The sequence below is a fragment of the Rhodnius prolixus genome, unplaced genomic scaffold (assembly GCF_049639745.1).
Source record: "Rhodnius prolixus isolate KJV_2025 unplaced genomic scaffold, Rpr scaffold_12, whole genome shotgun sequence".
Classification (NCBI taxonomy): Eukaryota; Metazoa; Arthropoda; class Insecta; order Hemiptera; family Reduviidae; genus Rhodnius; species Rhodnius prolixus.
In genome coordinates this window covers 9,010,276-9,026,192 of record NW_027411635.1, presented here as the reverse complement: position 1 = coordinate 9,026,192, position 15,917 = coordinate 9,010,276, and the positions used below count along the sequence as shown (strand labels likewise).

Here is a 15,917-nt window from a genome sequence, read left to right as displayed (position 1 = left end):
TGGAATCAATCCAGAAAAAATCATTCAATAATATGGAATAATGAGTTGAAGGAATCTAAAAACTTTTCATAAATATAAAATATAACAATTTGTGAAGTCATGAGCAAGGTTAAACAGCACCGTAGCACAGTATTTTTTAGCCCCCCTCGTAATATTTGTTGAATTATAGAATTGGCTAAATAACAAATACTCAAAACGATCATTATGCTCTGAAGAGCAGAAAAATCTTGTATTAACACTCAAAAAACTTTCTCTAACTGCAGTTTTCGCAAATGAATTTTCTTGAACCTCAGAATTCTTATTAAAAAAGGCTTGGTGTTACTCACACGATTTTCTCTAACTACCGATCCAATGTTCTAATTCTTACATTTTTCTCAAAAATCGAATTCGACGTATTTATAATTAATATGCAAGTAAAGCGTTCATTAAACTGTAATAGCACTTCCGAAGGAAGCCCTCTTCAATACTTTTCCAGAACGTCTCTAAATGAATTCTGTAAAAAGTTATTCACACAAAAGTATCAAATTTAAGAAGTTTAGAAAAAATCGTAGGCCTATTTTCGAGAAAAATCCTGTTTGTGAAATTTCAACCTTTAAGTTTAAGCAGGATCCCATGCAATACTCATACGAAATATAAAGTATGAGCTTTTTGCATTTTTTTGTATGATTCACATTCTCGGACTCTGGTTATTTCACAACGTACATTTCCGGTGTAAATCGAGAATTTGACGCAATACTTGGGAGTAAGATAAAAAAACTGAATGTGTAAGACAAAAATTTATAAATTATCTGGTATTACTTAAATTATCAATATTGTAAGTAATAAATATTATAGAAATAGTAAATAAATTTAGGCCTGAAAACACAATTGGATTTTGGGAAGCTGCAGCCCTTCACCAAACTCAGGCAATAAAAAAGGTTGTGCACCTCTCTCCAACACAGCAAAAAGATAATTTCCAACGCTGGCCACTACGCTTACCAAAACATACCTTGCTCTTGTTATTCACATTGATGACAGTATAGCTTCAGTTTACAATTATTTGAATTTGGACAAAGTATTCTACAATGTCCAGTCGACTGTTGGTCCACATACTTTAAAAACATAATGCATATCTTCACAAAGAAAAAAATTCTCAAAAGTTGAAATGATTTTTTAGTTTTCTGACTTTAAAAGAAGTAAAAAATAAGAAAAATATTTCTAGTCTTCGCGGCACCCCTTACCTAGAATTTCGTCAGAGCTTCGATACCTTCGTCGCAGCGCCACTATGTGAAGGTAATTTTATTTCGAAGCACATGACAACATTGTCACTTTAATTTGGCAATCTTACTATCAGTTCAGTACCAGTGCTAATTAAGTTATTTGGCCCGAAGTTCTTTTATTAATATTTATTGTAGATATTTTTATAATGGCAAGTTCTAACTGTGTTTTATCAAAATGTGGTAAGGTATTTTAAATTTTTAATTTATGTAAAAATATAATCAAATAATGTGTTGACTTAAATTATTAAGTTTTTTCGGGACAGTTGCAAAGTAATTTTGTAGCTTATTTTTAGATAAAGAATTACTAAACATACTTATGTACAAAAAAAATCAGGTGTGAAAAAAACTTATCCGATTTCCCTTCCTGCAATTTTTAGTGTTCCAATTTATTTATTTAATTTTTTTGTAACTGAAATAGATCTTATTTGGCACTAATATTATACACATTCACTGTAATGAAACTACTTGAGAAAAAAGCGTGTCCCAGCCAATTCTCCAGCTCCCCTCTCTAAAGTGACCGTTGCCAAAAATATGGCCCTACAGAAATTTAATAAAAGCTTTAAAGAACGCCATTGGAGCTGTTTACGAAAAGAAGCACCAAAGGCAGAAAAAAACTAGTGCGAACTCTTTCATGACTTTCATTTCCTTCAATTCTAAAGGATCTTACAATGAATGTCTTTTCTCTAAACTTAGACGCTTATTAGCTTCAGTATAAGATCACTGCAGTTTTGAAGAAAGAGTGATATCCTAGCATCACAAAACTACTCTTAATATCTATTGCCAGCACACTGTTCTGATCAGCAGTGTGGATTGTAGTTTATTGCGGTACTTAACATTCCTTCAGGTGATTTTTTAAATGATAAGCTGAAGCAAAGGTAGTTTCTACTTATTCTCCCATGTATCTACTGGATTACATGGTTTCACTTGCTATTTGTTATCTGTTTACTATGTTGCAGTAAAAAGACTGTTGCTGTTGTCCAAATCAAGTTACTGCACACAGAAATTCCCGAAGATCACCACACACTATACAGTAGTACCTCGAGAAACCGATGAACGATGGAAAGGTAACCAAATCTTGTAATTACAGGTGTTTTGAACAACATTTACATTGGAAGAACCATGTTGCGAAAAGCTAAATGGCTATCCTTATTCTTAGAACCTTAAAATATCTTCAGCATCTGCTTCTTCACAAAACCCGCTATTCGCTTGACTCCTCACTAATTTTTCCTAGCTTGGATTGTGGAGGTGTGGTTTATGGGGGCCTTTCTGGAGATTTCTAAAATAAACTGAACCGTTTGATAGACGTGTTTTTATTTTCGGGATCTCAGGGCTGCTCACATGAAGTTGCAAAGCAGCATCAAACCTCTTCGTTAAAGAAGAGAAGGAGCAACGGTAAAAGTTTTAAAAAGGCTTAAGGGGTTACCTTTTTATGTCTGGCAATAATGCCAGCAAACGATACAATAAACTTTTTAGCACATGCGGCGGAATTGAATTGGAGTTAATTTTAACTTTCGTATTGAAAATAGCTAGTTAGCTATTTTGCCTTCAGTTAGTAGGCCAAGTTCCTCTTGAGTTGCACTTCCAAAATGCAGATTGGACCCGGAGAAAAATAAAGATGATATGAGAGCTGTAGTAGTTGAAACCCTTCCTATAAGTCTGCCCCTCGAGATTGGATACTCATCTACACCAGGGATGGCCAACACAAATGATCTTGTGGGCCAATTTGAAAATTCATTATAAGCCTGCGGACTGCTTATAAAATTATAATGTATATCTATTAAATTGGACCCACTACAAAAACCTTTTGCGGTGAAAATTCAAAACAGATTTAATTTTTATTGATGCATATAAACATTGATAATATAATAATGACAACAATGAGATGGTCGAATAATATTTTCTTTATTTATATAGTGAGATATTTTATCTCAACTCTTTCACTTATCTCTTGCAAGTCGATCTTAATGCGCGAATATGCACAACGTAATTGATGTTGCAGGTTTTCATCCGTTAAGTTCGAGCATAATTTATGTTTCGTAAATTTCATTTTCGAAAAAACAAATGATTCGCAGGTGAAAATAGATCCAAAAGCGCTCACTACTTTTTGTGCCAGATTTCTCAAATTAAATTTTTTTTTTTGCACAGGAGTTATAAAAACCTATTTTTGATTCAGATGTTTCAAAAATGTGTTTTAGTTCATTATTACATTGCAAGTTCCATTTGAAGATAATAAACAAATTTTGTAAAATTAGGATGAATATCGCGGGCCATACAATTATTCATGCAGCCCACGGACCGCGGGTTGGCCACCCCTGGTCTACACCGAAGAGACTCCCAGCTCTTATTGGCTTTGCTCTAGGGAAAGGATGAAACAGTGACCTTCACTGGTTACTCTGCCACTTCAGTATAAGAGGTAACGAGAGGGCGTATCGCTCAAAAGGAACTAGCTAATGCTAAATAGCCAAACAGCTTAGTGTAAGTCAACGAGGTATTGAAATCCTCTCAAAAATTAGAGCACCCAGTATTTTTTGCACGTTTAATTATTCTTAGGGGATCTATGGCCATTATAAATTAGTTTTCCTTTCATTTCAGAATTGAATCCTACATTTTTAGTATTTACGTAGTGCCTTGAGGCTAAGACTGAAGTATGTCCCTTACTTATATGTTTTTTTGTTGTCAGATATCAACATGGAGCGATTCGCGGACGAGGCTGATGTCGTGATTGTGGGTGGAGGACCTGCAGGACTGTCAGCAGCTATCAAGCTGCGCCAACTGGCCGAACAGGCCGGCACCGAGCTCAAAGTCACAGTCATTGAGAAGGCCGCTCAGATAGGTAATTATCTTCAAACGCTGATTTTCGAAAGTGCTCTCATTTTGTTAAAACAGCTTAATCTTAACTAACAGATATGGTTAGTGGTGATACCAGAAAGGAACCCTGAAGATTAAGATAATTCATATAGCTTGAAATCTCTGCCTAAACCACGTCCCCACCTCAGCCACATAGATGAACAGATTTTATTTCATTGATTTGGCTCTCTCCACATCCTTTTTACTGCTGGTTGGGTCTTATAAATATATTCTAAAAAAATATAAATTATACTAAAAAAAGGGGGTATTTTTTTTTTATTTTGAACCTAAACTCGCTTATTGCAAATAAGCGAGTGTGAAAGAAAAATACAGTAAAATGAAGGAATAAATAATAAAAAAATCTAAAGAAATACAAATCTGGAAGCAATAGTCACTAGTAGTGAAGGATTAGCAGTTGCTGACTGCTAGTTGCTTATTTGCATATAAACATAGATAATATAATAATGACAACTATGAGATGGTCGAATAATAGACAATCTCTAGACCAATGATGGGCTTGAGGCGACGGGAATATTTCCAAAAGAATGATTTAAAGGTTAAAGACAAGGTTTTAGGAAGTTCTTCAAAAGAAAGCCTGTATTATTGGGATAATTAAGGCTGTTGTGAATAGTGATGTTATGGACAAAAGTGATAATGGCAGTAATGTGGGTTCGATTCGTTGGAGGATAGGATATCTAAACTTAGAAGTCCTATCGGGAAAAAAATATTATCGCAGATTCTTTGAGGAAAAGGAGAAACATTGTTGAAAAATCGCTACTATAAAGACGAATTTTCGTTTTTTTGATTACGGATGAAACAAACTAATATCGGTAGTAGGATAATAAACAAAAGGAAATAATATTATCAATTACTAACATTCGGTTTAACAAATTTCGGTTCAAGATTTCTGTGTTTATACAAACTATTTGAATGACTGACAAATATTTGTTATTGCATTATTTTACTGCAAAAAATAAAATTTAAAAGTTAAGCAAAAGAAGTAAATGTTTTAAGTAAAATGCAAAGGTGTATTGAATTCAGTCAGTGGTCACAGAAATAACAGCAACAAACGCATTTCCTCTATCATACATATTATTTAAAACCTCCCTGCTGCTAGCAGAGGGCGTATTGGACTAATGAAAAATCTGGTTGAAATGATTAGTAACCGTAAAAAATACATTACTTGTAAAATTGAAGAGGATTGACGTGCATTTAGGAAAGTCAGACCAATTGATTGTGTGAGGTGCTTGCTTCAAAGAAGAAACAAACTAAGCTTTTTCACCATTAACCTGTTCCGGCTAGAGACCCTGGACCTGATTTTTTCGTACCCCAAATAATTCTTCGCGAGATAAATTGGTGTTTCCTCCTCTATTTCTCAAATTTTACAACAGGGGTCTGTCATGATCCCCTCCCATCATGCAGAGGTATCTCTGTTAACCACAATAAGGTTGTAAGGGATCCAACTGGTAGTTTGAGAGATGACCGTGACAGATATTAAATAATTTTACTAATAAGCTCTACCTGGATCCCTAACAAGCATCTTAGACTGCTAGCAATCTTCCAAGTTCATCCATTAGCGAGAGAAGGAGAGAGAGAGGAAAACAAGTTCACAGATAGTCTCAATGCGAAGCTTGCCTATCAACCTGCAGAACCTGGATTGGATTGGGTTTCTAAGAAGAGTCTAAACCTTGATTTACTAATAACTATTTATGGGATTCCAGGTGCACATACTTTGTCCGGAGCTGTCATCGACCCAGTAGCGCTGAACGAACTCATCCCGGACTGGAAGGATAAGGGAGCACCGCTAAACACTCCAGTTCAGAAGGATATATTTTCCTTCCTTACGGAGAAGTCCAGATTCAATTTACCAATACTTAAAGGTAATCCAACACGGGCACAGTCCGTGGCCATGAGACAGTGTCATAGAATGTAGCATTTATGTTCTATGAATTTCTTAAGTGTTCATATTTTAAAAGGGATGCCCATGGACAACCATGGTAACTATATTGTCAGGCTAGGACATTTAGTGTCCTGGCTCGGCGAACAGGCGGAAGCTGCAGGAATTGAACTATATCCAGGATATGCAGCCTCGGAGATCCTTTATGACGGAAATGGAGCCGTCAAAGGCGTTGCAACCAATGATGTAGGCATAGCAAAGGATGGTTCGCCAAAGGTGAGTGTCCAAAGAACAATTATGCTGGTAGTTTTGAGTAAGAGGAGGACATATAAGTTGGAAATAAACATGTCAGAATTCAGACAGTTCATCGAGGAAGAAATTCCTCCATAGATTACACACTTAAGGTTTTTTTTACTTACTCTTACTTTATTGTATTAAGAGAAAGTATTATAATGATGCAGATTTTCGATGTTGAGTTTCATAGAAAATATCAGTTTTGAGTCAAAAGTATTTTTTACAAATTGATCTATGTCTCTCCCTCTCTTTGTCTATCTGAGTATATGAGTATCCACGTAAACTTGTTTACTATAAATCGCAGGGAGTTCAAATTGATACTTCGGTTAGGTGTCAACGAAGGCACAACCATAAGGTTTTGGACCGGTAGACTATCGGAAATACCAATTTGGTTAATCAGTTTTCTAGTTTTTTTTTTTTTTTCTTTCGAAAACGACTTCCACGAATTTCTTTAAACTTGCTGTAATAGTCGAATGATGTAGATCTGAAACTTGTATATGAAACATTTTTCCAGAAAAATTAGATTGGGACATCCAAACGTTAGGCAACCCCTCTAAAGAGCCATCATATTTAATTGTAGTTTCCTCTTATATAATTCCTTAACAAAAACTTGCAGTTAAAAAAGTAAGTGTAAAGATTTGATTAAACGAAAAAGATACACAAATCGGCAAGTACCCAAAATTTCATTCATACTTTAGCTTGTACTGACAGACATTTGGAAATGTTTGTAAAAGCATAAGTGCTTTATTCCAATTTTATAACGATATCTTAAGTAATTTTACTGAATTAAATTTTCATTAATATTGCTTAGAATCTATGTAATGTCACAGACCCTCATGCTGCCCATTTCATTTATAACAATTTTTTTTTTTTTTTAAAAATATTGATGAAATGTATATTACTACTTCATAAATAGAAATAAACAGGCACTTTATTTTAAATGTATTACAAATTATTCTTCTGATTTATCTCTATTGTGCTTTTATTTTTAATAAATAGAAGAAAACGAGAGCACAAATTACACACAGTTAATATCAAATTATTAACTACTTGTAATAATAATTCATTTTCAAAATACAGAAGCCCTTTAATTGAGTACTTAAAGAAGTTTTATAATCAAATAATTAGTAAAGTTCTTACCCAAATTCTTAATTGCCTATCCTAATAATATGCTTAAATATACTTAACTTTTTAAACTGTAAGTTTTTGTACCTTTTGTAAAGATTTTCTTTTTTGTTTATTGTACAAAGTTACATATCTGCTTTACAGATTTTCTTAACATTTGGAATAATCAATACTTTCATTATATCCTGATATGGTATTAAGATGGAATCATAAATACCACTAGAGAGATCTTATAAAAGAAAACTTATAGTTGCGGTCCCCAAAAAATCCACAAAAAACAATTTTCTTGGGAAAACGTTTCGAATAAAATAGGAAGGTAGTTAAATAGCAAAATTAAACTGTGATTTATCCTTTCAAGAGGAGTACAAAAAATTAAACTGCAAAACATAGTACTTCTTACTAAAAGGGCTAAGAAAAACGGAACATCAATTACGCATCATAACAATACTTCCTTTAATAGCTGTAACAGAAGGATATCACTTTAATGTCACGCAGTAAAGCTCGAACCACTTTATGCCAAATTTAATGAAAGTCGGGCAAAGATTATTAATAATAGTTTAAAAGGGAGCCTTACTTAAGTGGGGAAAACACCCATTCTAATGTTGTAGACATCAAGATCCATATTCTTATTTGATTTATTAATAATTTGTGCTTTTATGAATTTTATAGTTTATACATATTTAAGAAATTTATAAGTTATGTATCTTTTCAATTGAATAAAGACTTCTTTCTTCTTCTTCTTCAGTAGTTTGTGTCATCAGAGTAAGAGTAATAACATGGAACCCTTAAGCAGATTTTTCCGGAGGAAGAAACAGCTTCTCATGGTTTGACTGTGTTGCAATCACTAAATTACGGTATGAAATCTTGAAACTAGAGGAAATCATTTTGCAAAAACAGCTAGTGGGTAAAATTCTCTAGGTAAAAAGGGGAAGTTCTTAACTACTAAACTCTCAAGGGGTTGAACAATAAACCATCATTTAGCTGCCGTGTCTGCAGGGGTACAGGACCAACTTCATGCTAATGAGGGGGAAACAAATGTGAGGGCGGTCTGTTAAGGTGCAAGTCCATGCGCCACTACCCTGCATCTTCATTTTTATCCTTCAAGTTTTGTTCATTGCCAGTTCTATAGGCGTGGATTTAAAAACCATGGAACTTGAGGACATTTTTTTCTAAGTTTAAGAAAAAATAAGAAATCCTTGTTTGAAAAATCTATATGAAGTCTAAAACCTCTAAGTTTGTATATAGATTTGCTAAATACATACAGGAAACGTTTGAAAGAGGCATGGAGCTGCACGCTAAGGTGACCGTGTTCGCCGAAGGTTGCCACGGACATCTCACCAAAGGACTGATCAAGAAGTTCAACCTGCGCGAGCATTCCGACCCACAGACCTACGGTCTGGGGGTGAAGGAACTTTGGGAGATCAAGCCGGAGAACCACTTCCCCGGCACTGTGGAGCATACGGTTGGATGGCCCTTGGTAAGTACAGGATTCCCAGGAAGTGTTAGGCTTGTCTATTAAGTAGAAGCGCTTTTTCATGTTTACCTTTAGCGTGCCAAGGTGGCTTTAGACTCTATGCGAGGTCTGCAGCAATTGCTCTTTTGATTATTTACTTATTGCTTGGATTTCTGACTTGACCGGTTGCAATAAAACCCCAACGTCACGAAATGGCCGCCTGAGGCTGTCTTTCTTTCCTTATCGTCATTATTATTTATTTAATTTTATTTATTTTTTCCTGGGCGCATAGTCATCTTAGCCATTAGATAGAGCTAGTAATCATTATTAAATGTAAAAAACCCAAATTATGACACCTTGCCTTGGATTTGACATAGTGTTCAAAGTTGCTTCACTGTTTGTATAAATTTCAAACGTCCATCTCATATTGATTTTCGTCTTTGCAGGACAAAAATACATACGGTGGGACATTTCTTTATCATCTCAACGATCCATCACCGATCATTGCGATTGGAATGGTAGTCGGCTTGGATTATACAAATCCATATCTGAGTCCATTTAGGGAGTTCCAGAAGTTCAAACACCATCCGTCCATCATGAAGATCTTAGAAGGTGGCAAAAGGTAAGTGGCAGCTAAGTCTTCATACTAAGCAATAATGCAACCAGTTTAAGGAACATTGCTATACTGGTCTAAACACTTACGTATTTGGCTGACACAGATGTGAATGCGGTCTCTATTAGCTCGCACAGAACATTTGACGATATACTGTACTTTAGAGTAGTGTTCACCAGTTCCTAAGTTGCCATTCTCTCATAAAACATATGGGCACTTACTGTTGAGTACAGACCAAACAGTGTGTGCTCTCTTAGTAAATCTTCATAACTATTAAAAATTACTTTTTTTCAGAATAGCATACGGTGGCCGAGCGTTAAACGAAGGTGGATTCCAATCGCTTCCAAATTTAACGTTTCCAGGTGGGTGTCTGATCGGCTGTGCTGCAGGATTTCTGAATGTACCAAAAATCAAAGGAACCCATTATGCTATGAAATCCGGCATGTTGGCCGCGGAAAGCATATTTGAAGTTCTCACAGAGAATCAAGAGTCGGATAAGACTGGTATGGCATAGAACTATTTTGACGAGATATTATTCAGAGAGTATTAGGGTCTCGATGCACTATGTAATGTGAACCCAAGAGTCGATTAAATTGATCGTGAGATATTTTATTTTTGTTAAGTCAAACCTTTGAAATGTTTGCAGGTCTAGAACCTTCCTCTTATCCGGAGAAGATCAAGTCCAGCTGGGTATGGTCTGATCTCCGTGGTGTACGTAATTGTAGGCCTTCTTTCCATACCAAATTAGGACTATTTGGTGGCATTGCCTATTCAGGCTTCTCCATTATCATCGGTGGCCGGGAACCTTGGACATTTAAACATGGAAGTAAGTATGGTCACTGGTTGCTTGTTTAACCATGTGTGTACCACTTTCCACTTTTATGTACATTGTGTGGCATCTCATAAGGTAGAGCCGAAAGAAACAACTTCAAGTGATGCTCTCTATAGCCACCCTAACTCTACCCACTCTAACATGTAATTATGACATCACAACTCTCTAAGTGTCTGCTCATAGGTAGTAGTTGTGCAATTTATTTTGGTCCTAGGTGTAGCTCTTACAGACGGACACAATTATAGGACACTATTAAGCAAATGAACATTCAATTTTGCAGAGTTGGACAGTCAGAGTTTGAAGCCAGCTAATGAATGTAAACCCATAGAATATCCCAAACCAGACGGTGTTTACTCCTTCGACTTGCTGTCATCCGTAGCACTGACTGGTACTAACCATGAAGGCGATCAACCTCCACACCTCACTCTGGCCGATGACACGGTACCTGTCAAGAATAACCTGACTGTATATGACGGTCCCGAGGGAAGGTTCTGTCCTGCAGGTCAGTTTTAGTTCAAACTACATTGTGCCTTAGAAAAAATGTCTGTTATTTACGATACCTCTTCTAATTTATATTTGTATAAAGTTTGAAAACTCGGAAGCATAATTAAAACGAATAAACCTTGGTATGACCTGGAATACATGAAAGTCAAAAGAAAGCAACTCTTGGAACAGATGAATTCTCTACCTATTTATTTATTTGCTAAGAACTTATTCATTAATGAAAAGAAAGAATGTGCTCAATTAATTAAAAATAAAAAGAAGTCTTGAAACTGTGTTTATAGTAAAAACAAAAATTAGGAGACTACAGTAATAGTGAGATTTTCTGGAGAGCTATCAATTTATCTAGTTAAACAAAACATAACCTCTCGGAATTTAGTATTATTCAAGAGGCTTGGGGATCTTATTATAAGTCTATTTATCCATCCAGAAGTGTGTTGGATACAATATTCTGTCTAAACTCAGCCTTTTAAACATTTATTGTCTCGAAAATTGTCTCCACGTTAATACTGATAAAACCACTAAAATTCTGAGATTCTCAAATGGCATAAAAAGACCGCCAGACGTTCAATATTTAACAATTCACTTTAGGGACAGTCTTCTATATATAACTATCTAGGCATATTATTCTCTTACTCAGAGTTTTTCTTAAACAAACTGAATATGTTCTTGGAAAAGCATTGCTATTGGCTTTGTGCTGAAGACTTGTGCTAGTGCAAGGTTAGTTTGTTGGAACTCCAGGGCTAAGTTGAATGATGTGATTGTCTTGGGACTACTCCTTTATGGTGGTCAGGTGTGGTGGGACTTAGGTACTGTGACTCATTGGAGTTTTGCCATTTAAATTTCTACAAGCACTTACTTGGACTTTCGAGATTTATTCCTAATTTGAAAGTAGAGCAGGTGATTAGAAGTGAGTGCCGAAAGGACTAAGAATTCTAGAATCAATTCTTTATCAAAATGTCTCTTAGAAACGGTCTGCCCTATGCTTTCTTGCAGGAGTTTATGAATTCGTGCCGCTAGAGGATGGCTCTGGCCAGCGTCTGCAAATCAACGCGCAGAACTGCATCCATTGCAAGACTTGTGATATCAAGGACCCCTCGCAGAACATCAACTGGGTTGTGCCCGAGGGAGGCGGTGGTCCTGCCTATAATGGCATGTAGCCGCCATCTTAGTGTTGCCGCCTGTATATAGAAACTTCCTCTACAGATATATATCTTCTATTTTTTTATTAATTTCTATTCGCCCATATTTGTATATTTTCTGTAAATATATTGTTAATTTCAAAAAATATTCATTTTATTTTTAAATTTTCACTTACGTTCCTGAATAAGCGAGTAACATTCTCTCGCCAGAAAGACTTCGGTAGGTAGAATCATACAAAGAGTCAAGACTTATGATTGTTGTTTTTATTCAGATTACAAACTTAACATTTCAAACAACATTTTCTAGTAAAAAATAAAAAACAAAACATTAAGTAATTAACATACACAGACAATAATGTAGGAAGGGAATGAAGACATTAAGTACAGTAAATAAAGTACAAAGTCAGTGAGCATTAATTAAAAGTAGAAATTAAGTAAAAAAGTCAGTAAGTAAGGAATAAAATTCTGTAAGAAAGAAAAGGCATGCAAATGAATAAGCACAGACAGCAGTAAGTAGATTAAGTCAGTAAAGTAAGTGAACTGTCAGTAAACAAATAGCATGGGAAATGAAATTCAATAGGTAAAGGTAGTAAGTATATTTTACTAGTGAAGAAAGTAAACAAGAAAATGCGATAAATAGAAATTCAGCGAGCATAACAGATCCACAAGTAAAGCAGTCAAGTAACAAGTAGTCACTGCTAGTAAACAAATAAGGAAGCAAAGTAAAGTACATTAATTACAGAAAATAACATAATGAGATCATGAATGTAAGCAATAAAATAAAACAAAATAAAATCAAAATTATCTAAAAATATTCTTTGGTACAAAAATTAAAAAATGGAATGTGATTTTTTTTTTTTTAAGATTTTTCAACTTCGCCACGCGGTGTACAAAACAAAATGCATGTCATGTCATATTACAAGTTTACACAAGAGAAACATACAACTGCAATTTTGTGCGTGTTTTTTTTTAACCATCTCTTACTGACACTCAGTGTTATAAAATGAGTCGTCTTTACCATAATGACATTTTGTCCCATTGCACCATGATTTTCTCGCAAATCAGCTCGTTCAGTTTTCTTGAAACTATGCAGCATGTTTATTTTACACATGTAGAAGCCTATCACATTTTTCTAAGAAATTTTATTTTAAAGATGTTCTAGAGAAATTAAAAGTCATGCCTCTACCACACAAACTTTTTCACCGCTAAAAAGTGACATATATGAAAAGTTTTTTGGTCAAAATGGTGAGATCATTACATCTTAAAAGTTTTTTTTTTTTAAATTCTAATGCTAGCCATTAGAGAAATACTTTTTCAACCTTTTCACTCAACAAACCATAGCTTCGACACGGATCTGTGCCCTCAACACTGGCTCTCCTATAATATTTAGGTGTAATACAAGACGGAGGTTATGCACAATTATGGTTACAATTACAATTAGGTGACCCAATAACAGCCTGTAGCTACTCCATTCTTGATTATGTAGTCATATATTTAAGTTATTTGGGACTGCTCTGTAATTAATTAATTGATATTTTAGGCACAACAGAGTTTAACTTCCATAGATACATGCGCATAACAAAGCTACTGATGAGGTCATAGGTCTCTGCAGAAATGTTTGGAAATTAGATAAAAACTATTTTTTAAATCTATACTGAGACAGTGACTAAAATGGATTAGGAAAAAACTAAGGGAATACATTCAATATTTTTTTTAAAAGGCTCAAACTTAGTTCTTAAAAAAAGACAATCATAAAAATTTATAAGGTATCAAGTAAATGTCACCATTTTTAGACAAATTTATAACAGATTCAGTGTCTGGTTTGTAGGTTCCATCGTTGGATATAAACTGAGATGCATTTTCTATGAAAAGTCTGAATGTCTTCATGTTAAATTTTATTAATTTCAGACAAAATTAGAGCTAGCAATTCTCAGCGTGAAAATATCCTCTGTGTACGATTGCAATGATTTGATTTTAAACTAAGGTATGATGTTTTAATTATCTCTGAACCTTAAAGTTTAAAAAGTCGTTAACCGTATTTACAAGAGTTGCTGCGGCGTGAGAAACGCGGAAAAAATTACAATTAAAAGATTTATCATTCGACAATAATTTGTTAAATTTAGAAGCATAATGTAGCTGATGTAATCTTTATTCTTCCTGGCTAAGTAAACTAGTGGCCGGATTTGAAGACATATACGTAATTTATAAGTAGCCCAATAATTCGATTCGAAGTCTATTCTTCAGTGCGTCGTGTTGCGTGAAGTGATTTATGAAATGCTAAAATCAAATCTTTTGAGAGGAATTTTTATCTTTATGAGCTAAAACTATACGCTTGGGAATCGTTAAGCAATTATTGCTGCATGTATAGTATGTACTCACACAGAACGTAGTATGTATTTACAGCCCCAAAAAGAGAATGATGCATTCAAATATGAGCGAATGCGATTGGAGGGGGAGGAGGCGATATAATTATTACTCTTCTTAGGCGATGAATTGGCTGAGAGTGGTGCATTAGTTCTAGACCAATTTTTTTAGGTTTAAGCAATTCCCTTGCAGCACTAAAAGCAGTAATAAAAACTTATATTAGTACAATATAAGGCTGCACTGATATTACGATTTCTTAATAATAATAATGTATACAAAATTAATTGAGGGGAATAGAAGTTTAATCCTCATTAATACCTCACTCTCATTCTTTGGCATTTTTTAGCCTGTACTATCCTAGCAATGGAAATGGAAGATGAACCAAGATGACTATATTTTCGAGTAGCAGAAAAATAACCGGATAAAACGTATTCTCGCGAATTATTTTGAAATAAAGGGTCTGATTTTTTTTCTGCGAGTATATTTTTCTAAAGGCCATGGATTGGGTATAGTAGTCTTCAAATACATTATCCAGTCCACCACCTACATAATAATACATTAATTGCTCTAGATCTAAATTCCTAAAACGCCACTGGTATAAACCCATATTAGACTCAGAATAAGTCATCCATCACCCTTTCAGAAACTTACAAAATCATATCTATCTAATAAAAATGGGAAGCAAGTCATTCAATTGTGCTGCCAGAGAAACTTCACTTTGCTCTGTGTAAAATCCAAGGACAATATGTCCTGGTTCACTTTTTGCAGAACTGACAATTTCAGACACAGTTAACTGGTCATCTCCAGTCTGTAGGAAAGATAAAAGAGAGTGAGGTTAGTAATGTCTGAACTTATACCTTCTCTCAAACTCTTATGCGCTTCTACTAAAAGTAGTAACATGTAATAAGAAATTTGATTTAATGGCCGAAATGAATGATTGGATCGAGGGCACACATGATATATTTCTCTTTTATAAAAACTAAGAAAGTTTGTGGGAAGTTGTAGATGACAAATCTAACAAAAAAAAAAAGTGGTGCGTTTTTTGAAACAATATGAACGAGTGATTTCAATATGAATTCGTTCGTCGATTGTTATATTTTACGGATCGTGGAACCTTTTAAAAAGTTCCATGTCAGTAATGATAGATTGTACATCAAAACTAATCCAACTTTATCCGGTTCTGGTCAAAATAGCAAACAAGTTCTGTTCTAAAAAGATACTGACACAAACTTTCCGTCTGACTAAAATAAAAATTCAAGAACAAGCTGGCATGGAACTTTTGGTTATTTATTTAGCTCCATCCGCCCACTACTTATTTCTTCGTTAGATAGCGCACTTGGCTTGATAAAATTTAATAACTTCACAGAACCTAAAACAGGAATTTAGCAAATATTAGATAAGAAACTAAGGAATGATATGATTGAGAGTTTCTTAAGCTGGTAGAAACATTGCTTGAAACATCAAACACAACGGGTAATATTTCGTCAATAATCTTTTTGTTTTTAATAGAAAAACGGGTCATTTTTCATATGCTCCCTATAACTTTTAAGTTTTTAATAAATAAAATAAACACATTTATCAATAAAAGAA

At 34.6% G+C, this 15,917-nt stretch overlaps 1 protein-coding gene across 1 annotated transcript; it reads left to right on the top strand.

The window, feature by feature from the left end:
• Positions 1-1,280: 1,280 nt before the first annotated feature.
• Etf-QO (electron transfer flavoprotein-ubiquinone oxidoreductase) lies at positions 1,281-12,111 on the top strand. Its single transcript, XM_074142896.1, has 11 exons — positions 1,281-1,439; positions 2,216-2,323; positions 3,940-4,092; positions 5,828-5,986; positions 6,083-6,279; positions 8,687-8,899; positions 9,322-9,497; positions 9,783-9,991; positions 10,135-10,314; positions 10,601-10,822; positions 11,818-12,111. The coding sequence occupies exons 1-11, from the start codon at positions 1,406-1,408 to the stop codon at positions 11,979-11,981; spliced, it is 1,815 nt and encodes a 604-aa protein (XP_073998997.1). The 5' UTR covers positions 1,281-1,405; the 3' UTR covers positions 11,982-12,111.
• Positions 12,112-15,917: the final 3,806 nt, after the last annotated feature.